General features: G+C 33.9%; 1 protein-coding gene across 2 annotated transcripts in view; it reads left to right on the top strand.

Moving 5' to 3' along the window:
• LOC126889762 (pickpocket protein 28-like) overlaps nt 1-25178 on the top strand; it is a 58558-nt gene that overhangs the window by 15161 nt on the left and 18219 nt on the right. For both annotated transcript variants that reach the window (XM_050658336.1, XM_050658335.1), the window contains exons 3-6: nt 4433-4544; nt 12207-12349; nt 13673-13877; nt 23108-23378. In XM_050658336.1, the coding sequence (XP_050514293.1) occupies nt 4433-4544; nt 12207-12349; nt 13673-13877; nt 23108-23378 (731 nt within the window). The remainder of the gene's footprint in view (nt 1-4432; nt 4545-12206; nt 12350-13672; nt 13878-23107; nt 23379-25178) is intronic.

The raw sequence follows: 25178 nt of genomic DNA, 5'->3' as shown, positions 1-25178 counted from the left end.
TGATTTTTGCATGAGAGTTTAATCTCTGTTCGGAGAGTTTAAGTCTATTCTGTCGGACAAAATAAATGTGCCGTTTTCGTGTTCTGACCGTTCCAAATTTTTAACCTGTTCCACAATTAAAACTACCCCTGTTCCAGTGTTCCCATATATCAAAGTTTATCCGACTAGACACCCTTAAGCTATTAACAAATTTTCAGCTCGCTATTAATCAACTTTTTTTTCATATGCGGGATCCAGACCTATAACGCATAAATTCGTTATTCCGTAAACCGGCGACTTCAAGGAAAAATTCCGAAACAGGTCGATTTTTATTTTTAAATTGCAGTTTTTTGGAATATATATCACACTAGTGACGTCATCCGTCTGGGCGTGATGACGTAATCGATGATTTTTTTAAATCAGAATAGGGGTCATAAAGGGGTTTTGACAAATAAACATTGATTTTAGCTTAAACGAAATATTCAAATCGGCAAGAGGCAGGTGGGTGGAAGCTTTAACATTGAATTTAATCGAAAAACAATAATTATTTGTCAAATAAACATTTTTCCTGTTTTCTGACAACATTAAAACGTATTTTGAATTAAATAAATTACATAGGTACATTCGTCTTTTTGTCTCAATTATTTTAAATTAATAAAACGTTTTTTGAACACCCTGTATAAATAATTATGTCAATGTTTACATCATGGAATAGAGAATTTGATACCCTTTCAAATGAGCTATCACATGACCCCTATTTTCATTTAAAAAATCATCGATTACGTCATCACGCCCAGATGGATGACGTCACTAGTATGATAGATATGCCAAAAAATCGGAAATAAAAATAAAAATCGACCTGTGTCGGGATTTTTCCTTAAAGTCGCCGGTTGACGAAATAATGAATTTATGCGTTACTTTATGGACGCACTGTATATTGTCAAAACCGTTGTATCATCATAAACGTGGATCCCGCGTACCAAAAAAAAGTTGATTAATAGCAAGCTGAAAATTTGTTAATAGCTTATAACTGTGTCTAGTCGGACAAACTTTGATGTACGAGAACACTGGAACAGGAAAAGTTTTAATTGTGGAACAGCTTAAAAATTTGGAAAGTCAGATTACGAAAACGTCCCATGTATTTTGTGGGATAGAACATCCAATTGATTTGTTACCCTTTCATTAAACTCTCATGCAAAAATCAGACTGGTGTTTATCACCAACTTGGCATTTTAATGAATAGAACACGAAGAACATGTCAAATGACAGGAATCATGTTGGTTAGTAATAGCAGTCTGATTTTTGCATGAGAGTTTAATGAAAGGGTAACAAATCAATTGAAAGTTCTGTCCGACAAAATACATGGGACGTTTTCGTAATCTGACGTTCCAAATTTTTAAACTGTTCCACAATTAAAACTTCCCCTGTTCCAGTGTTCCCATACATCATAGTTTGTCCGACTAGACACCGTTAAGCTATTAACAAATTTTCAGCTTGCTATTAATCAACTTTTCTTTCTTACGCGGGATCCAGGTCTATAAGCAAATGTGGCTAGTTAAATGTTTTCTTTCTCCTGAATGTCAGATGTATACAAAAGGTATAGTATTGGTCCAAGAACGCTACCTTGCGAAACCCCTGTGTTTATTGGCTTAAACTCAGAGTACTCGTTTTCCATAAAATATTTAGTACAAAAAAGTGGTATAATCGTAGTAGACGGTACTGTAGACTAGCACGGAGCTTCATACTATTTTTTTTTGTATTTTTAAAATATAAGTTATATTTTTAATATTGCATAAAGTAATTTTATTATTTATTTCTAATTCTTCGTAATTTTTTCCAAATATTAGATTAATTCCACATCGTTTGTGTAATCAATAATTGAAAACACTGCCATTTTGTCAGACTAAAACAAAACATAAGCAATAAGCTTAACTTGGAGACATGGAACTAGGACTTGCTGGTGCGTTCTGACGATCTGCGAATATTTCTTCCAGACACCTTTACCATGTTCAGCACTCGCTTATTATGTAAAACACCAACAACAAATTAAACTTTGGAATATTTTTATAAAGATATTTTTAACTAATAACATTTGCTCATTTTAGACATTAGGTATTTATTATTTTGCTCATTATAAACATGTAAAATTCAAAGAGGTGTCAGACATGATTGTATACTGTCCCCACTATTATCCAATTTATATTCAGATATAATATTTAAAGAAGCTCTGCATAATTTGGAATGGGACGTGAAAATTAATAGCATTCTGATAAATACAATCAGATATGCAGATGATACAGTTATTTTAAGTGATGACATGAACGGATTATAATGCCTGTTATAATAATAATAATATCGTATGGCATTTTTGCCGGGGAGATCCTTTCGGACAGTTCCGGCGCCATTTACATCTTTAACCCTGTTTCAAGTAATTAGTGCCGATGTACACTAGCCCAGGGGGACTGACGGCTTTACGTGCTCTCCGAGGCACGGTAAGACGGCTCGTGTCATTATTGGAAATGATAAATGGTTTGTCTTTGAGCCCTGCCAACTCGAACCCACGTGCACTGGCGTATGAGGCCAGCGGATATGCCGTTACTCCACGGCCGCTCACACAATGCCTGTTAAATGCTATTGAAACAGTGTGAAGAGAGTTTAGCCTAAACATAAACTATTCAAAAACAAAATACATGGTGGAAGACGAAAAGCCCAAGATGCAAAGGTTACTACTTTTATACAATTAGAATAATTGAAATAAAAATAATAAACAATAATTTAAATCCAAGACTTTTCGTTAAGAAACTACTTTCTGGCTGCATATAAGAAAGCAAATAAAGGACACAAGGGTTTGTTGATTTTATTTTAGAGTTGTGACTGCATAGCTCCACTGAGGATGCATAGATGCTGAAATAGCTATATGGAGATGGTGGTCCAACTCTGAATCAAATATATAAACAAAAACTGCCTTTATCTTTTTCATCGTTACTCAGATTTGAGTACCTGAAACTGTCTTTCGATCCTTTTCCTAGACGAAAAGAAGGTAAAAAACGTAGCCTAAGTGTCCTTTATTTGCTTTCTTCTATATTCGTCGTCTCTTGTGCTTATATATTGTAAAAGCCGGAGATAAGGGATGCAGCCAGAAAGCAATTTCTTAACGAAAAGTCTTGGATTTAAATTATTGTTTATTATTTTTATTTCAATTATTCTAAATGTATAAAAGTAATAACCTTTGCATCTGGGGCTTTTGGTCTTCATCGTATTACGAGAGATGTCGCTGTTTTGCGTCTCAAAAGGTGGATTCATTGCATCGCGATGTTTTCCCTTAAATAGACAGGGTTTGTTGATTTTATTTTAGAGTTGTGAGTGTATAGATCCACTGAGGATGCATAGATGCTGACATAGCTATATGGAGATGGTGGTCCAACTCTGAATCAAATGAAAACAAAAACTGCCTTTACCTTTATCTTTTTAAAATACATAGTGTTTAGCCGTTTTTCACATCAAGATTCACGTTTATTATGTTGGTGGTCATATAATTCAAAAACAGTTTTTAATATCTTGGATGCCATATTACTGAACAGCTAGATCTCGATAAAGAGATCAAATGTAGAATCGAGATAGTCAGCACAAAATTTTTAAAAATGAGATCATTCTTCTGTAATGATAACTTGCAAATTAAACTTCGAAAGCTTATGATTAAATGTTACATTTGGTCAGTCCTCTTATACGGTGTCGAAGCATGAACATTAACAATATCCACCATTAATCGTTTGGAGGCCTTTGAAATGTGGCTGCACAGACGTACATTAAAAATACCATGGACAGCTATGCTGACAAATGTGGCAGTCCTTAAGAGAGAAAATGCTACTGGCGAGCTGCTTGATAATATCAAATGCAGAAAGATAGCCTATTTTGGAGACTTAGTAAGGGGAGACCGATATAATATTCTTCAACTTATTATGGTAAGGGTATTAAGGGTAAAATCGAAGGACGCAGAGGAATTGGTAGAAAACAGGCCTCTTGGTTGAAGAATATCAGGGAATGGACAGGAATAAAGAAAACAGAGCAACTATTTAGGATAGCTCGAGACAGGGACAGTTTCGACAACGTCAAGGGGCTTGATAGGGTACGTTAAGAAGGACATTATTTTATCATAAATTACATCGAAATGGTCCTATTTATATTCTACCTAACAACTGGATTACTGAATATTTTTAAAATACACTCTTTTTATACCATTTAGAATTTCAAACTTTTTTCATTTTCCCCTGCCAATTACCAGAATAACAATTTAGTGAAGTGTTTATGGCAGCATTTATGTCAACTTGACCTGCCAATAATTCAAAACCTTTTATATCTCCACTTCAATTGTTGAGGAGTGTATTACGCTGCGAAAACCGCCATTTTTTGTATATTTTAACTTTTGGGTACATTTTTTGTTTTATATTTTTAGATTAAAACATTTGCAGTATATGTCTCTCTTATGTGCTGAGAATAAGATTTATTGCCACGAGATTCCAAACGTTACAACGATTGATGAAGAGTTTTATACGTTTTTGGCTGAGGTATGTTTGATTTAACACACAAGAAAATTGCATTTTTAAATATACTGTATCATTTTCCAAGAAAGATTTATGATACTAAAAAATGGATGCCTCGGAAAGTCAAACGGTGTAAGTCACATTCTCCGTAAAAATGACTTATGAGATATAACACTTATTATTATATATAATAATATTATTTCCTTATTGTTTGTATTTATGAATGTTACCCATATTATGATAAATAAAGACAGTTGATTTGTTTTTAATAACTACTTATATTTCTGCAACTATTGGTAGAAACATCTTAGTATCTATCTCATTTTAAACACTTATTGACTTACACCGATTGGCTTCTGAGGCATCGAAATGTCAAAAGATTTTGATTAAATTAATCAAAAAGGTTCATCAAACATTCAAAAATATATTAGCTGACTAAATATGATAAAATATAAATATATTATTTTATATGGGAGTAAACCACAATTCATTGTAATGAGATTTACGTATTATATTTGTTTTGACGTTTTGATTTCCAAGAAGGAAGAAGCAAGTGAAGAAGAAGCTACAAGTGAAGAAGCCAATGCCGAACACGATTACAAAACAGAAGACCAGCATAACACTAACTACTATGAAACTGAAGTATAAGCGGGAATGAAGATCTTAAAGGATAGACGATCGCCAGGTAGGTCGCCTACTGATGGTCGCCTACTGATCGCCTAAATACCAAACGATCTACTGAAATACGGCGGTCAGGAACTCACTAATTGTCTCACAACATTGTTTAACAAAACACAGAACAGAGATACCACAAGATTGGCACACCAGTATCACAATACCGAATTTTTAAGAAAGGACAAATAACATGTCCGGGCAACTACAGAGGAATAACTCTCTTAAATAAGACAGTGAAGTTATTTACAGGCATACTCAAGGATAAATTGGAATCACAGATGAAGAACAAAGAAGAACAGCAAGGATTCAGAAAAGGCAGGTCCACAGACCACAGACGCAATATTTGTCACGAAACAAATCGACGACAAATCGTCACAAAGAGAAGTCGATCAAATATATCAAACCCGCATACATTTGCTTTGTAGACCTAACAAAAGCATTTGACAGAGTCAGACTTGGCGATATGTTACAGAAAATGAAGCAAAAAAGGATAACTGCAAACATTGTGTAAGTCATAAAACCGATGAACAATAACAACACGACAAAAATTAAAACTAACGACACCACTACGGCCAACATACCAACACCAGGGGGAATCAGGCAGGGAGACAGCCTTAGCCCATTTCTATGCTGATATATGAAATAATAGAATATGTGGAATCGTTACAAGTAGGATACAGACTTCGTCACAGTAGAATCAGTATAGTGTGCTATGCAGATGATGCAGCCCTGATTACAGAGGATGAGGATGGCCTACAAAGACAACTTTATCGATTCTACCAAGCATGTCGACGACTCAACTATCAACGCAGACAACAAAATGCATTACCATTGGGAAAGATCCAATTAGATGCAAGTTGGTGGTAGAGGGGAAACCCATAGAATAGCTAAACCAGTTCAAATATCTAGATGTAGATTTATCAAGTTATCACGACACAGCCAAAGACCTAAGAGGACAAATAAACAAGGCCGCAGCCATGTCCGGATGTTTGAGAGATGTGATCTGGAATAACCCATATATGAGAATGGAGAGCAAAGTTAGAATTTATTAAAATTGCATCAGACCTGCTATGACAAATGTTACTGAGTCAAGAGAAGACACCAATAAAACCTAAAGCATGCTAAGAACAGCCAAAATGAAGACACTAAGAGCGATTGCAGGGAAGACAAGAAGGAATAGAATACAAAACAACATCATGAGGGAACAATGTGGCGTGCAAGATGTAGTAAGATGGGGTAGGCAAAGACAAAGCGAATGGTTCAGTCATGTAAAAAGAATGCAGGAGCACATACTATCAAGAACTGCGCTAGAAGGAAAACCAGCTGGCAAACGTCTACCGGGGGGACCACCAAAAAGATGGAGAGATAGCTGGCAGTCTACCTCTCAAGAAATACTTCAACGGCGGAATTAACAGACCGACAGATCTACAGTACGTATAAAAGAAGAAGAAGAAGAAGAAGAAGATTTAAAACCGTAAGTGATTTTCGAAAAATTCTGAAATAATAATAAATAATCTGAAAGAATTCTGAATATACAGTTAACCTGTAAATGGTTCCTAAGTAAAGTTCATAATATATAAACAGACGATTGATATACTATTTCATTAAGTAATTTTTGCCAAACTTCCGGTCATAATTTTTTTACCAGAAATTATACAAAAACTGGAATTGTCTATTTGTATTACCGTCTTTAGGTTAGAAGCCGAGTTCAATATAAGTAATAAAGTTAATCAAGGCCAATAGCCATACAACAGTTAAATTCCCTATTATGACCCAAAGACAGATTTTGAATGTCAACAAAGTCAGTTTAGTGATATTTTTCAAAAATAACAATCTCCCTTGCGCTGGGAATCAATTCACGACCTTCTGCGTGAAAGTCAGACACCCTACCACTTGAGCTTTCCGGCCCTCATATAATATTACATAAATGCGTTTTTTTGGTTAATATTTTTTGCTACTACCGTTTGATATTGGTAATTAGTATATTATTAAACGAGCATGCAGTGATGGCTATTACTCACGATGATGAAGTTTGCCACACGAGCCGTAGGCGAGTGTCGTAATTCATCAGAGTGAGTAATAGCCATTACATGCAAATAGAATACTATACTTTTTCTACAACCTTTTTTATTTGGATTAGTAGAAAAATATAGTTATCAACTACTAACATTATTTTTAAAATCGAAAGATTTTATTTTTCATAAGAAAACATATTTTATGTAACTATGTCAACACTGTTAGAATTACCCTCTTGAGCTTATGAAACAATCAAACAGTTGTCATTAATAGTGTCATGGAATGGCGGATGGCGGTGGCTTTTAAAAATAGGACATATATTTTAAGGCAATTACATGAAAAAGAACATGTGCTCTCAATAAAAATCTATTGTACAATCAACAGTAAGTAAAACAGAATTCATTGATATAAATTTCATATCCGTAAGTCCTTTTACGGAATTAATACCGATTGTTTATTTACATTTTAATAACGTCAATCCTAAAATGTCAAATGTTGAAATTTAAACGTAAAAAATACATATAACAACCCATTGTTACAGTTAAGAATTCTTTAACATTTTTTTTCGAATTTAATTGTTGATGTAAATTACAATGATTATTTTATTAAATAAACAAGTTTGAGTAATTTTATTTGCTAATAGTTATATTAAAAGTGCCATGCACCACTTGAATCTAACTTCAACCCGTGAGTAATGACCCGTGAGTAACTTCAGCCCGTGAGTAATGAACTATTACTCTCGGGTAAAGTAATGGGTGTTATTATCTATTCAAAATAGCGAATAATGAGCATATGTATTATTAAACGGTCGTAGAAAAAAGTATTCATAGGCTATTTATATGTTCAAAATAAGAGAGCTAAAAAAGAACTACAACGTTAACGGGGTTTTATTATTTCATATGGTCAACGGACATCTGAATATGGAAAAACCGCAAAGTGCTACCATTTGAAGGGGTGCGTTTTTGAGAAAGGGGTGAATTAGTCCCTAGGCACAGGGTGAATTAGTGTGAGTTTTATGCACTTTTGGTACAAACACGTCTACAGATAAATTACCTGAGATAAATTTACTATCAAAATATCACCTTTTAAAGTCAAAAATATTTTTTTACAAAAATATATTCAAGGTAAAACAAAAAAAAACACGAAAGCAAGCAATTTTGAATTTTGCCCCATAAATTTTTCACGGGTAGGTATATAGGTATAGGAATTGCTTCACAAAAAAAAACTTCCATCATTTCTCTTTAAAATGGCGTTTAGTAGAAGTCTCTAGGATTTATGGTTTCCTAAATATGATTTTTCAAATTTCGCCGCTCACAGAATTTTTGGGTCATTTTTCCATTATTTCGCAAACATTGTTCTGTAACTTTTTTCTACGCATATCTAGGTACATATATGGCACATTTAGTAGGAATAGAAGCCATTTACCTTTGAAATGGTCTATTATATATGGTTGTATGACTATTTTTAAGCAAGTTATGATTTTTCAAGTTTTATACTTTTAATGATTTTTGATACTTTTTACGATTATTTTGTAAATTTCTCATTATCTTTTTTTTTTGGTACATTTGGGTATACACATTATACATCGTGCAATAAAAAAGAAATCTAATTTTCTTTACTTTAAAATGGTGTATTGTAAAAAATTCTAGGACTATTTTTAAACAAGATGTCCATAGGATATCCGTGGGTATCCGTAATTTGGGAAAAATTTTGAAATTTTTTATTTTTTTTAATTGGAAGAATACAGCTACATATTTTAACATCATTTTTAATTCCAAATAACTTTTCTTTATAACACTTTTCAATATTGTGAAATATAAAGGTACTTTACTCTTGAGCGAAATTCATATTTTATAGCATATCTCGTGTACTATTGACAAAATTTTACATCTGATGATTGCATCTTAGGTTTTAGACTATGCAGAGCATTTTATAAAGAATAATTTTTATTCATAAAGTTAATAATAAAAAAGTTTTCTGTATGGTCCAACTTAGTGGGACGTGTATATGTCATACTTTGAAAAAGCATATATCTTGTTTAAAATAAGTCCTAGAATTTTTGGCAATAAAAATTTTTAAAGTAAAGAAATGTACCGGGTGTCCCAATAAGAATGGCTCTCGGCCATATCTCAGGAACGGTTTATAGTAGAGCTTTGAAATAAAAAAATTTATAACAAAAGTTGCCTCAGGAAAAGCCTGGAAATTATTTTCATAATTGTGGGACCACCTCTAGAGGGCGTAATTGAATATCAAAAATTAAAAAATCTAAATTTTACAAAATTTTCCTAATGAAGGGGCACTGGAAATCCGATCGTCGTATTCTTCATAAAATTCTACGCATATTTGATTTGACAAGTTTAGGTCTACCTTTGGAAATAAGAGGTGGGGGTGAGTGGGAAACTTGTTATGAAAAACTGGCTGTGAGTCCAGTTCTGCTTAATCAAATTTTGCAAACTTGGTCTTGTTGAAGACAGATCTTTTTCATCAATGTAAAAGTTATAATTTAGAACCAACTTACTGAGTAATATGCCAGCTAGAAGGCGTTATTTAATTTTTTTCAGAAATCTAGTGTTCCTTGGAAAATATTAAATACAAACATGCATTTTTAATATCATATTACAAAATTAAACAAAATTAGCAACAGAATAGAGAAAACCGCATGTTAATACCTTTTTTCTATCTCGAGATATCTTACAAAACGTGTAAATTTAAAAACATAACTGTTACTGTCACCGGTAAACGAAATTCCTTAAAAGTAGTGTGCTATGGAAACAACAAAGAAACATTTTCCAGCTGTCAACGTATATTAGGTCTTTTCAACGTTTCTCATTTGTTTCGAGCCTCGTTCATATCTCGTATATTAATATTATACACGGATTATACGGCATATGACAGAGGCTCGAAACAAATGAGAAGCGTTGAAAAGCCCTATTACAAAGAAATAAAAACAACTATTTAGTGATGACATAAACGTTCAAATTTTTGCTCACCATTTTCGTTGCAAACATTTACTCTTTCAAGAGTAGATTGAACAGCAGTCTCAATTTCTGCTCTCGATATGCTTTGAATGGCGTTTAGTATTCTCTGGATAATGTATTCCAGAGTACTGTATGATGGGCAACAATTTGAATATTTAGGTCGTCACTAAGTAGTTCTTGTTGTTCTGTGTTATATTTAATTTTAGTAGTATTGTTTCTCTTTATATTGTTGTTTTAATTAATTATATTTTTATACGTTAACATCTGGAAAATGTTATTTTGTTTTTTTCCACAGCACACTACTTTTCATTAACTTAGTTTACCGGCGATAGTAACAGTTATGTATAAAATTTACACGTTTCTCGAGATATCTTGAGATAGAAAAAAGGTATCGACATGCGGTTTCCGCTATTCTATTGCTAATTTAATCTAGTTTTATAAAGAATGATTAAAAATGCATACTTCTATTTAATATTTTCCAAAGAAAACTAGATTTCTGAAAAAAATTAAATAACGCCTCCCAGCTGGCTTATTACTTATTAGGATGGTTCAAAATTATCACGCTTACATTGAAGAAAAAGATCTGTCTTCAACAAGACCCAGTTTTCAAAATTTGATTTAGCAGAACCGGACTTACAGCCATTTTTTCATAACAAGGTTCCCACTCACCCCCACCTCTTATTTGCAAAGGTAGAGTTAAACTTGTTAAATCAAATACGCGCAGAATTTGATGAAGAATACAATAATCGGATTTCCAGTGCCCCTTCATTAGGAAAATTTTGTAAAATTTAGATTTTTTAATTTTTGATATTCAATTACGCCCTCTAGCGGTGGTCCCACAATTATGAAAATAATTTCCAGGCTTTTCCTGAGGCAACTTTTGTTATAAAATTTTTTATTTTAAAGCTCTACTATAAACGGTTCCTGAGATATGGCCGAGAGCCATTCTTATTGGGACACCCGGTACAAGACTAAATGTACAAGAAAAAAAGTTATAATGAGAAATTCAAAAATAATCGTAAAATATATCAAAAATCATTAGAAGTATAAAATTTTGAAAAACCATATCTTGTTTAAAGATAATCATATAGCCTTCTACAGTAGACCATTTTAAAGGAAATTGACATTTCTTCCTATTAAATGTACCATTGCATATTAACCTAAAGCTGCGTAGATAAAAGTTACAGAACAATGTTTGCGAAATAACAAAAAAATGGCCCAAAATCGCTGTGAGTGGCGAAATTTGAAAAATCATGTTTCGGACACTATAAATCATAATTATAGACTTGTCAGAGACCTCTGATATTGTCAAAGACTTCTGATAAACGTAGTTTTAAAATGGAAAGATAAAAGTTTTTTTTCTGTGAAGCAATGCTTATACCTATATACCCGTGAAAAAAAGTTATGGCGCAAAAAATTGCTTTTTTTCGTTTTTTTTTGCTTTTTTTTAATATATGTTTGTAAACAAAATATTTTTGACTTAAAGGTGATATTTCGAGAGTAAATTTAATCTGGAACAATTTTTCTGTAGACGTGTTTGCACTAATAGTGCATAGAACTCACCCTAATGCACCCTGTGCCTAGGGGCTATTTCACCCATTTCTCAAAAACGCACCCCTTTAAATGGCAGCCCTCCGCGGTTTTTTCACATTTAGATGTCCATTGACTATATATGAAACAATAAAACGCCGTTAACGTTGTAGTTCCTTTCTAAAGTACATAATCAATATTCTACTTTATTATAAACTCAATAAACAAAATTACTACTAAATTTTTCTGTTTGTATTAAATATTTGAATGCAAATGTTGCTAGGCTAGTTAATAATTATTCTTTTAAATCAAATCCTTGTTATTTGACTTAATATTTAATTGACAAATATGGAAGTGAAGGTAAATATGCGTTAAAAATTTTATGTAGGTATATCGAAAGTTAAAGGATCCAGGAGCATATAATGTATTATAAAACTATAATCAAGTAGATACAATTAATAAATAAATTAAGGTATATATTTTTTAGGGTAAAACTCCATTTTTTGATTCCTGTGTATGGATGGGAAAAGATTTTGATTGTAATAATATTTTTCGTCCTATTGTAACTGATGAGGGGCTATGTTATACGTTTAATATGCTGGAGCCAAAGGATATTTTCAATGATATATCGTGAGTATAAAATAAATTTATATCGTGTAATCAATAATAATACATCACATGTACTATTTTTCTGCAGTAACTTTTTATCGTAAAAGTGATAATAAAATAATTATCGTAATTGTAATAAAATGATGATGACTATCCGTAATTTGAGAAAAAAATGAAAAAAATTTCGATTAGAATAATGTAATTGTATATTTAAACATAGTTTTTAATTTCAAACAACTTTTCATAATAGCATTTTTTGATATTCTGAAATATAAAGGTACTTTACTCTTTAACGAAATTCATATTTTTGACATAACTCGTATAAAATTGATAAAATTTGATATCTGATGGTTGAGTTTTAGATTTTAATAACTTTTTTTCGTAAAATTGACAATAAAAAAGTTTTCCATGTGGATCCTAGCTACGCAGACATACTGTATAAGAGCTTCTGTATAAGAATTTTCAAATTGCAATGCGATATTCGGATTCAGTATAATCAAAAACAAAATAGAAACATATTTGATCAAAGTAAAATGATGAGTTTAACGATATTTTTAAAATTATTAATAAAAAACAATAATTGTTATTGTTTAAACAATTAGTAAACAATTAGCAGCCGAATCCGCGAGTAGAACTTTTTACTTTAACATGTATATAATATAACAAAATAATTTGTAGAAAAATATAAGCTTGTTTGAATTTTTCCGAAACAATGCATATTTTCGTTCTAATTGCACTCCCCTACTTGTACTATTGGGCGACTCTGAAACTATACTTCAGGTTGCAACTCTGATAAAGTTGACACCATCTATCTATCGCCCGTCGGCAAATTCAAACAAAAATATAACTCCAGACCATCTTTTACCACCTTTAGTCCAGACAAATTAATATATGTATTTAATATATTTTTACCATCAAAAATGAGATATTTTAATCAAATATTGTATCAAATGTAATTTGCAGAATAATTTTGAATTACGTTCCGCTAATGAACTCGCTTTTTTGTCCTTCAAAGTAGAAAAAAGTTTCAATTATATTGCTTAATAGTATAATTGTCTAACAATTTTAACTGTACTAATCCCCAAGTATAAATTTTTAAGTGCTAAACTGATTGATTTACGATGAGTAACCGGGTTGTAAAAACACCGGCATGTGCCTAGATAAAGGGACATCGGTTTACTCGAATTTCATAACATACAAATATTATCTCTTTGAATTTGCCGACCGGCGAAATATCGATGGACCCGACTTTACCAGAAGTTTAAAGTCGACCTTTAATACTATTTGTTGAAAGTTGCGGTGACACTAAAATCTTTTAAAATGAAATAATTTCCTTCTTTTTAGTTTTATACCAGAATTTGACCACAAACCTGAATACCCGACATTTTCTCATCAATGGTCTGTTGACTATGGTTATGCGCCAGATGCAGGAGTCGACACTTATCCAAGACGTGCTCTGTTGGCTGGTTCTACAAATTCTTTGGTTGTAAATATGTATATAAACCCTAATGACATTGACTATGCTTGTACCAGTTTTCAAGGATTTCAGGTATGTGTGACTTACATATTAGTGCAGGAAGTGCAGTACTGGAAGTATTTGAGTATGCAAAACCTGGGGACCGGCAACTATGTTGGGATTCTTTTACCTGAGACCTTGAACAATGAAAAACTGAATCTTGCCGGAAGCTGCGATGGTGCCTGTTACCTCCTCCCTCCCCCCTATGTAACGGGCAGATAGAAAGCGATTTTTCGCAAAAAAAATTGTTCTATAATTTTTGAGTCATTTTAAGCAAACAATGTTCTTACAAGTTTTTTCGTAACTTGCATAGTTTTCGAGATAAACGCTGTTAAACTTTAAAAAAATCGAAAACTGCAATTTTTGGACCCGAATAACTTTTGATTAAAAAATAAAATAGCAATTCTGCTTGCAGCATTTGAAAGTTCAAATCAAATTATACCGGTTTTGATTATTTGCATTGCTAAAAATTAAGTTTTTTATTGTTAAACAAAAGCTATAAACAAACAGTGTTTGAGCGTTTTGTCACATGTCCGCACCGCGCCAAGGAAGTCCTACCTGGTCGGTTCCGTTCGGTTTTAATCCTTGGCGCGGTGTGGACATGCGACAAAACGCTCAAACACTGTTTGTTTATAGCAAAGGTTCCCAAACTTTTTCTCTCGTAGACCCCTTGTCACGTTATTCAATTTTAGATCGACCCCCTGCTATTCACATTGAAAAATTTAAATTTCTGACAGTAGTGAAAGTACTTATAGTGTGAAAAAGTAAAAAACAACACCTTTTTACAAATTTATTAATTAAATTTAAATTTAGTAACTGTTCCATGAAAAAACTAACCAACAAATAAATTAATTTAATAAGAGGGATGAACTTGATGATTTAATAATTAATTATCAACATTTAGCATTGATTTAGTTAGATATAATCTCAAATTTCCTCGGTTAATGACATCCAATTTGGTTTTTTTTTTGTTAGGTATCGGAAAAGCAATTAAAAACTTTCTCGTGGTATTCAATGATGTGGGATAAGTAACATGGTGATATGTATTTTTTAAAACCAGAATCGTTGATATCCGTTTCAAAACTGTATTTTAAGTTCTTCGTTAATGCTTATTCCAACTAATTCCTCTTGCAATGTAACATCCGATTCTTCAATGTCACCAAATGAATGGATAACCCATTGCGGTATTACTAGCGTCAAAATATCCTCGAAGGTAGTTTCAAAATCTGAATAGACGACCTTTAAATGTTGGACATATTGAAACATCGTCTCAATGTCGAAAACAATGTTAAAATTATATAAATTATACGGTTTTTTGCAATTTTTTAAATATCTTGCTATTGGCCCCCATTTTCATTTCATAGACCCCCAATTTTTATTTTCGCCCACGTAGACCCCTTGCAGGTTTTCATCGACCCCTGGGGGTCGATATAGACCACTTTGGGAATCACTGGTTTAGAGCTTTGTTAACCAATCAAAAAAAATAATTTTTAGCAATGCAAATCATCAAAACCAGTATACTTAATTTGATTTGAACTTTCAAATGCTGCAAGCGGAATTGCTATTTTATTTTTTAATCACAAGTTATTCGGGCTCAAAAATTGCAATTTTTCGATTTTTTTAAGGGTAAAATTTAATAAAAAATTTTGGCTTGGTAAAAGGTATATTAGTATAAAAAGCCCCTATAGGGCTACAAACATAGAAACAAAACGTTTTCGCTCTGTAACAAGAGCATCATCAGTGTTACCTAAAATAAGTATAACGATATTAATTAAGCAAAATGTTGAAGTTAAAATGATGACCAAGGTAAAAGCAAAGTTTGGTTATACTTACAAGAACATGGTGAGCCAACCAAAAAAATACAAAGGTCAAAACCTTTCAAAAACAGACTAAAAGTCTTATATAGTTGCTAACATGGCAAAATCCAAAGGATGGATAAAATTCCTACGGCTACGGCCCTAGAGCAACATATGACTCCCACACGTGGTAAGTGGGTCAAAAGGTAACTTTATTTCATTGTGTTACAACAGGTGATAGGCAACTAAGAGATGAGACTTCAAAAGCGAATCTATCTGATGTTAGGGCAACGATTGTCAATGGAACTTGAAGTTTTATGAAATGTTGGTTACGCAGCACTAAATTTAAAGTTGTTTATGGTACAAGCAATGATAACAGCTAACACCAGTGTGTTGGAATTATAAAAATACAAGAGTTAGTGAAAATAAATTATCTAAGATAAAGGAGGCGAATTTGAAAACCCGCAATCATCAATGAGGTGTACTTGAATTGATGAAGCAAAGATAGGCAAACCAAATTACAGAAGGTATGTTTTGTAGTTTATATTGGAAATAGATAATTAATATTTGTGACCCAACACAAATTATGGCTGATAAAGCTGGCTGAAGTAAAGATGAGACAACTAAATAGGGGTTGTGACATCAAATGCTGAGAAATGTTGTAAATGCAAAACTTATTTGTGAGTTTATAGGATATAGACAGATTCATCACCACAAATTTCAAAGACTGGGTGTTTTAAAAGCTTAGTCCAAATTTCTTTATTCTGTCCTTTTATGTTAAATAACATCTAGGGCAAGGAAAAATTAATGCAATTGGATAAAAGTATCTAAGCAAGTGAGGTCGGATGAAGATAAGTGTTGAGTAAAGTTGTTGAGTATATGGGAAAAAATTAAAATTGTGTTTATTTAATTAAAGTAGAAGGTAAAACAGAATAAAAGAAAGGAGGATAGATTAATGAGGTTGTGGAATCAAATTAAATTTGATATCAGAATTCAGACTTACTGATATTTATTGAGAGACTGGGAACTCCAGAGACCCGGCAACCAAACAAACCAGATGATGAGAGTAAAAGGTGGGCTGAATAGAATAACTTAATGTGTGAAACTTGATTGAATTATTGTAAAGTATGGTTAGAGGGATGAGTTGGGAATATGAAATGGTTACGATTGGACACTAAACGAAGACCAGGTTGAAAAAGATGATGTGAAAAGAATAGGAGAGATATTGACTAGATATAGTTGTGTAAAAGTTGTGACAAATGGATGTTTTAAATATCGTTAAAAATGAATTGGGAGAAATTATGAAGAAAGGATTAGATGATTATCGAAAATTGGGTGGAAGTGTGAATGTGGATAAGAAAGAAATAAAAAAGAAATAGGAACAGTATTAATGTATATGAGAATAGTTAGGGGAAGCAAAGATAATATGAGAAACAGATTTATAATGTAATTTATGAAAAGAGTTGACGATGTAAGGGTTGAAAGTCACGATTGAAAGACACATGGCGATTGACAGGATTCAGACTTCTCTGTTTCTCATTGACTATTTCAAGGTCCTCGTAAAGGTCCAATCTTAAAAAGTTCTTGTCGGGAATGTTGTGTATTAGAGATACGTTATCCGGGATATTAAGAGTATGGTTTTTTTGTTTAAGATGTTGAGAAAAGGTTGATGTATTCTGTATTCTCTCTTTAAGTATGTTTAAGGAAACGGGAGACAAATGACCTACAAGTTCTCCCTATATATGTAGCATCACAATCAGAACATTGTAATTTATAGACACCGCTACGATTCATGTAGTTAATAGGGTCTTTGGAGTTGGAGAGACATTGTTTTAAATTACTTCATACTTTGAATTAAATTTGAATGTTATCAACTGATCTTTTAATAATACCTCTAATATCTCCAGATAAAAGTTCATGATGATATGGTAAAGAAGTGTAAATGGGTTTGGTGGTCAAATCCCTGGGGAATTCAGCCTCTCTCAAGAATATTAGTTGTCTCTTATGGATAAGCTTGTCGATGATACATTTACACCCATTTACACTATCTATTTCCAATACAAACTACAAAACATACCTTCTGTAATTTATTTTGCCTATCTTTGCTTCATCAATTCAAGTACACCTCATTAATGATTGCGGGTTTTCAAATTCGCCTCCTTTTTTACATCTTAGATAATTTATTTTCACTAACTCTTATATTTTTATAATTCCATCACACTGATGTTAGCTGTTATCATTGCTTGTACCATAAACAACTTTAAATTTAGTGGCTGCTTAACCAACATTTCATAAAACTTCAAGTTCCATTGACAATCGTTGCCCTGACATCAGACAGATTCGCTTTTGAAGTCTCATCTCTTAGTTGCCTGTCACCTGTTGTAACACAATGACCTAAAGTTACCTTTTGACACATTTACCATGTGTGCGAGTCATATGTTGCCCTAGGGCCGTAACCATAGGAATTTTATTCATCCTTTGGATTTTGCCATGTTAGCAACTATATATAGTCTTATATATAAGACTTTTAGTCTGCTTTTGAAAGGCTTTGACCTTTGTATTTTTTGGAAGGCTCACCATGTTCTTGTAAGTATAACCAAACTTTGCTTTTACCTTGATCATCATTTTAACTTTAATATTTTGCCTTATTAATATGGTTATACTTATTTTACGTAACACTGATAATGCTCTTGTTACAAAGCGAAAACGTTTTGTTTCTATGTTTGTAGCCCTATAGGGGCTTTTTAAACTAATGTACCTTTTACCAAGCCAAAATTTTTTATTAAATTTTACTTGTAATAATGGTATACAGTCAGCTACAGGAAATTTTTCCTAGTGGATTTTTTAAAAGTTTAACCGCGTTTATCTTGAAAACTATACATTTTACGAATCTTTTAAGAACATTTTTTGCTTAGCATGACCCAAAACATAGAAAAAAATGTTTTTTTTGCGAAAAATCGCTTTTTATCTTCCCGTAATATAGGGAGGTGGAACGGGGTAACAAGTCAACATCGCACCTTCCGGCAAAATTCAGGTTTTCATTGTTCAAGGCATCAGGTAAAAGAATCAGAGCATAGTTGTCGGTCCTCAGGTTTTGCATACTCAAATACTCCCAGGGCCCGGTCTATTTTAAAAGAAGCATTAAAAAAGGTACAATTCATATTTTAAAACACCTTAGTGTGCCGTCTCCTTTTGAAGGTTTCTTATCCAAACGGCAATTATAGCTTTGGAAACTGATGAACAAAAATTTCTGCGGAAGAGCGGTAAAACCATTTCTTCAGGTCGGTCAGCGACGAGTTATAGCGTTTTTCTACTTCAAAACATGACCCAAGTGGTGTCTTTTCCTCTGATCACGATTAATCATTATTTTTGCTTACAACAATTGAGTTTGGAATTCAGAGTTACTTCCAGATGCTTGACCTCATTGGTTCTTTCGAGTTCTTCCCAAATAATTTCAGCTCACTTAGTCCAGCAAGCTTCCTCTTGTTCGTAAAGCTACCGAGTTAGTTTTGGAAGGGGTCACGGAGAAGTTTCCTCTTAGACACCAGTTGTTTAATCTCAAACATTCAATTTTCATATCCGATATTAAACAATATATTATATATCACCTCGTATATCACATTAACGCAATTTGTTATTATATTTACACATGTGCTAATTTAGTTTCCTACTTGCAAATCGTAAACAATAATTTGGGCAATTGCCCATTAATTTTGATGATCGAATATATTCCTTCGTTCTTCAATATTTTGTAAATATTTTTAGCGCGTGTGTTGACCCAATTCATATTGTCACCAAGAAAGAACATACATTCAAATAATTCGCTCGAATCACTTTGAAGACACAACATGTAGTCTCATCAAGCATTATCCGTTTAACATTCATACCAGTAATACAGTAAGGCTTCGTCGATCAGTAGAATTTTAGGGCTCCCGTGTAGAGTGTTGTATAGAAATAAATTTTCATCTTTAATTTAGTGTTTCACTATCAGCGATCGAAGGTAGAGCTGAGCCGATTTTATTCACCAGTTCTATATGTAATGAAGGGCATATGCCATCTTATCCGCAGCAGTACTGGCAAATTTTTCCCTTAGTTATCATTACAATATCGTCTGCGAAACCCTGGACAAAGATTCCTTGGCTGCTAAGCCCATAACTCAGGCCACCAATGACAATGTTCCCTTAGTTTTACACACTTTAGTTTTTTTCATGTCCATGGAACCTTCATATTTTTTTGTTGATATTATGCTGCTCTGAAGCATCTAAATAATCCACTCGCATATTGTGCTGTTGATTTTCTTCCCCACCAGTGGACTTTGACCCCATGGTGATACATATTATCAAATGCACCTTATATGTGTAAAAATGCAATAAGGGCGATTTTTTCTGGTGTATTATTTTTGATTGATTTAATTTATTCTGGGAAGTTTTGTATGGCTCAAAAGTTTCAATAGCTCATCTGACATTATCATCATCAACCCGTACGCGTTCACTGCTGGACATAGGTCTCCATCAGCTCTTTCCATTTATCTCTATTTTGTACGGTTTGCATCCAGTTACCGATAACATGCTTCAAATCATCGGCCCATCAGGTTAGTGGGCGTCCTCTGCTCCGTAGTGCTTCTTCTCGCGGCCTCCACTCGACAATACGTTTTGTCCATCGGTTGTCTGGCAATCTGGCGACGTGTCCTGCCCAATTCCACTTAAGCCACACGATCTTTTCAACAGCGTCTGTTGTTCTTGTTTTACGGAGTATTTCTTCGTTTGGGATTCGGTCTCTGAGGGAGACACCCAACATCTGACGCTCCATAGCCCTCTGAATTACGCGAATCTTGTTCACTACCATTTTTGTTAGTGTTAATGTTTCGGCTCCATAAGTGGGTACAGGCAACACACACTGGTCAAAGATTTTCCTTTTGAGGCATATGGGCAAGTCCGATTTAAATACATACCAAACGCTGCCCAGGCTAATCCTATGAGACGTGGGAGTTCGCACGTCTGGTTATCTCGTCCCAACCGAATTTCATGTCCCAAGTACTTATAAGATGCAGTCTGCTCAATATCCATTCCATAAACAACAATATTACGATTTAGCACCAGATTAGTCGTTATTTGCGTCTTGTTGATGTTAATCTTTAGTCCGACCTCTAAGGAAGCGTAATATAATTTGTTCAACATTATTATTGCATCATCCATAAGATCGGCTATAAGGATGATGTCATCTGCGAATCTCAAACGACTGAGCTTCTCTCCATTTATATTGATACCATATTCGTTTAGATCTGCCGTCTTAAATGTGTGTTCTAAAAGGGTTGTGAATAGCTTTGGTGAGATGGTGTCTCCCTGCTGTACTCCTCGCTGTATACAGAATGTATTTGTTTGTTGTTCAGACAGTCTTACGCTAGCCGTTGCCTTTTGGTAGATATATTTGATCATGTTAATGTAGCGATGGTCTATTCGGCATCCTGTCAATGCTTTTAACATTTTCTGCTGGCTTATGGTATTGAATGCTTTCTCGTAGTCTACGAATATCAGTGCCAATGGTTTGTTGTATTCCGCAGACTTCTCTATTAGGTTTTTTATTACCAGTAAGTGGTCGTTAGTGCTATATCCAGATTCAAATTCAGCTTTTTCTCTAGGCTAATAAAAGTCTAACTTAGCCTCCAGTCTTTTTTTGATAATTTTTGTGAAAAGTTTATATATGTGTGATAGCAAACTGATAGGACGGTAGTTTTTTAGATCTGTTATGTCACCCTTCTTGTGTAATAAAACAATGACTGCATTGTTCCATTTAGAAGGAATTTTCCCTTGGTAAATGCATTCGGTGAAAAGTTTGGCCAAAGCCTGGATATTTTTATTTCCACCTTGTTTGATTGCCTCGATTACTATTCCGTCATCGCCAGGGGATTTATTATTTTTCATTTCTGAATGTGCCTCTTTAACTTCATATGGTGTTACTTCTGGCATTAATTCTGATCCCTGGTTTGTGATTTTGAGCAGAAGCTGATCTTGCCTTTCGTTGGTGCTCTCATACATTTTGCGATAAAACGATTCGACAACCTTGAGGATTTCGGCTTTATCCGTGGCAATGTTGCTATCTTTGTTTCTGATTTTGTACATATTTTTCTACCGATGTTATTCGTATTTCGCCTCAAAACTTTTAAACCTTTATTTTCTTGAATTATGTGAGTTATTTATCTTGTGTTGTTTTCTCTTATGTCTTTTCGGATTGATCGGTAGACATCTTTAGTTAATTTCTTCAGTGTTGTGTAGTTGGAGTCATATTTTTTCGTCAACTGTCTTCTTTTACTTATTAACTCTTTGGTATTTTGGCTTAATTTTTCTTTATGGGTCACGGCAGTGGGGCAGCACTCCCTTTCTGTTTCTTTTAGTGCTTTCGTTATGACATTATTTGCTTGTTAAATGTCTTCTATATCGTTTTGAAGGTCTTGTATACGTATGGTTAGTACATCTTCATAGAGGTTATTGTTTCCTGGGGGAATCCATTTCGTCTTTCGTGTTTTGAAGATCATCTTGGTTCTTTCGAAATTGACATTTAATCGTACCTTTGCTCGGATTAATCTGTGGTCGCTTCCTACCGAAAATTTGTTAAGTATTTCAATGCCTTTAATTATTTCTTTTCTGTTTGTTATGATAAAATCTATCTCATTTTTGACACTGTCATCTAGGCTTATCCATGTCCATTTACGCTGAAGCTTTTTATCGAAAAAAAGAGTTCGTCATGGATAAATTTTCCTGGTGTAAGAACTGACATTATAGCTGCTAAGTAATCGAGTAATTTATTTTGAATGTCTTATATCGTTGTTTACTTAATAAGCAACATTTTCTAGAAAAACAGATAAATAAAATAGGTCTGGATCCCGCGTATGAAAAAAAAGTTGATTAATAGCAAGCTGAAAATTTGTTAATAGCTTAAGGGTGTCTAGTCGGATAAACTTTGATATATGGGAACACTGGAACAGGGGCAGTTTTAATTGTGGAACAAGTCAAAAATTTGGAACGGTCAGACCACGAAAACGGCACATTTATTTTGTCCGACAGAACAGACTTAGACTCTCCGAACAGAGATTAAACTCTCATGCAAAAATCAGACTGCTATTTATCACCTGTCATAATTCCTGTCATTTGACATATTTGACATGTTCCACTCATTAAAACGCCCATTTGGTGATAAATAGCAGTCTGATTTTTGCATGAGAGTTTAATCTCTGTTCAGAGAGTTTAAGTCTGTTCTGTCGGACAAAATACATGTGCCGTTTTCGTGGTCTGACCGTTCCAAATTTTTAACCTGATCCACAATTAAAACTTCCCCTGTTCCAGTGTTCCCATATATCAAAGTTTGTCCGACTAGACACCCTTAAGCTAATAACAAATTTTCAGTTTGCTATTAATCAACTTTTTTTCATACGCGGGATCCAGACCTAAAAGAATATAATTTATATTTTAGATAGTACTTCATCAGGCAGTACGCTATCCATTGGTTCAAACGCATTACTTTCGTGTTCCAATGAGGAAAGCAATTGTGGTAGCCATTACACCCGTTCAGATGATAAGTTCAGATGATGTAAAGGAGTATGTTCCCGAAAAAAGGGAATGCTACATGCAGGGTGAAAAAGATCTAAAATTTTTCAGCAACTATTCCCAAAATAATTGCCAATTGGAGTGTATATCTAATTACACAAAGTTGAGATGCGGGTGTGTTGCATTTTATATGCCAAGTGAGTATAAACTTACTATTAGCATTACCATCACACAGCCAAATTTGTCCACTGTCGGACATATGCCTCCTCAAGATATATCCACCCTTCTCTGTCCTGGGCAGCTGCAATCCAGTTTGTCGCTATTCTCTTAATATTGTCGGTCCATCTGGTAGGTGGTCTTCCACGACTTCGCTTGTCTGCCCTTGGCCGCCACTCTAAAATCTTCTTTGTCCATCTATTGAAACTTAGGTACTAAACGTACATTAATAGTAAACTTTAAGACAGCCTATTCCATCCATCCAATGGCACTACAGCCCAAATCGAGCCTTGGCCTCCTTCAATAAGCTTCTCCAATCATTTCGATTTACTGCTGTTCTTTTCCATGAACGCGTTCCCAGGAAGTTCCTGGCATCCTCATCGACTTCGTCTTCCCATCTCTTTTTAAGTCTTCCAACAGGTCTTCTTCCCTGCATTCTTGCATTCAGCAATTTTCTGGGGATTCTATTCTCATACATGCGGACCACGTGCTCTGCCCACCGTAATCTCTGCAGTCTAGTGTGTTGTGCTAGAGTTGGTTCGCTATATTGCTCGTATATTTCTCTATTATACCTAATTCGCCAGTTGTTATTTTCACTTATTGGGCCCAGTATCCTACGTAATACTTTTCTTTCAAACACATCTAATGCATTGGCAGATTTCTGTGTCACCACCCATGTTTCGCAGCCATAACTTACTATGGGCCTGATTATTGTTTTATATACCCGGAGTTTTGTTTTCCGGTGTACGTCTCGCGATTTGAATATGTGGCCCATCGCGAAATAGGCTTTATTTGCCAGCACAAGCCTTCTATTTATTTCCGGTTCTTCTTCATTGCTTGCAATCAGATCCATTCCTAGGTACGTGAATCTATTCACATGTTCTATATCGTCAATAAAGTGTTGTTGCGCCGGTCTATTTGATCTGGTTTGTATGAGTAGTTTTGTTTTATTTTTGTTTATTGCTAGCCCTACTGCTTCTGCACTCTGTTTCAACTCAACGTAGGTTTCTTCCGCTGCATTCATTGTTCTGCTCATTATGTTTATATCATCCGCGTATGCTGCTAATTGGGTAGATTTGTTTGTAAGTATGTTATTTCCACTCACCGTCAATCGTCTAATTACATATTCAAGAACAAGATTAAAAAGCGTTGGAGCCAGTCCGTCGCCTTGTTTCAGTCCTTGCGTTATCGTAAACGCATCAGTGATCTGTCCTTGAATACATACTTGTGCTTCTGTTTCTGTCATTGTCATTTGCACTAGTCGTATTAATTTTGATGGTATGCCAAATTCTTCCAATATATTAGGTAGAATTGTTCTATCTATTGAATCATAGGCTTGTTTAAAATCTAGAAAGAGATTGTAAACGTCCATGTCATATTCCCATGCTTTGGCTAGTATTTGTTTAACTGTAAATAGTTGGTCAATGGTAGATCTATTTTGCCTAAGACAGCCTATTGCTGTTCTAAAATGTTCCCTCTGAATTTCTTTCCTCTTTCCGTGATATTAAATCCTTCTGACGTTGGCATTTATATTAGCTAGATGCTCAGGGTCTTCAGCGAATCAGAATGGTTGTTCGGTTCTGCGTATTCTTGTCCAATCGCGAATATTTGTGGGCCATGACAACTACTTCCTTCAAATTCTTCTGCATCCCTCGATTTTACCTTTCATGATAGATGGAAGATTCTGTACCCGTTTCCTCTAAAAATATGGCCAAGGTATGAAATCTTCCTCATTTTAATAGTTTTTTTATTTACGGGCTCTATTGGCATTGGCTCTATTT

Source organism: Diabrotica virgifera, chromosome 8 (assembly GCF_917563875.1).
Source record: "Diabrotica virgifera virgifera chromosome 8, PGI_DIABVI_V3a".
Lineage (NCBI taxonomy): Eukaryota > Metazoa > Arthropoda > Insecta > Coleoptera > Chrysomelidae > Diabrotica > Diabrotica virgifera.
Note: the sequence above shows the minus strand (reverse complement) of the source record. Positions and strands in the feature narration are given on the sequence as shown.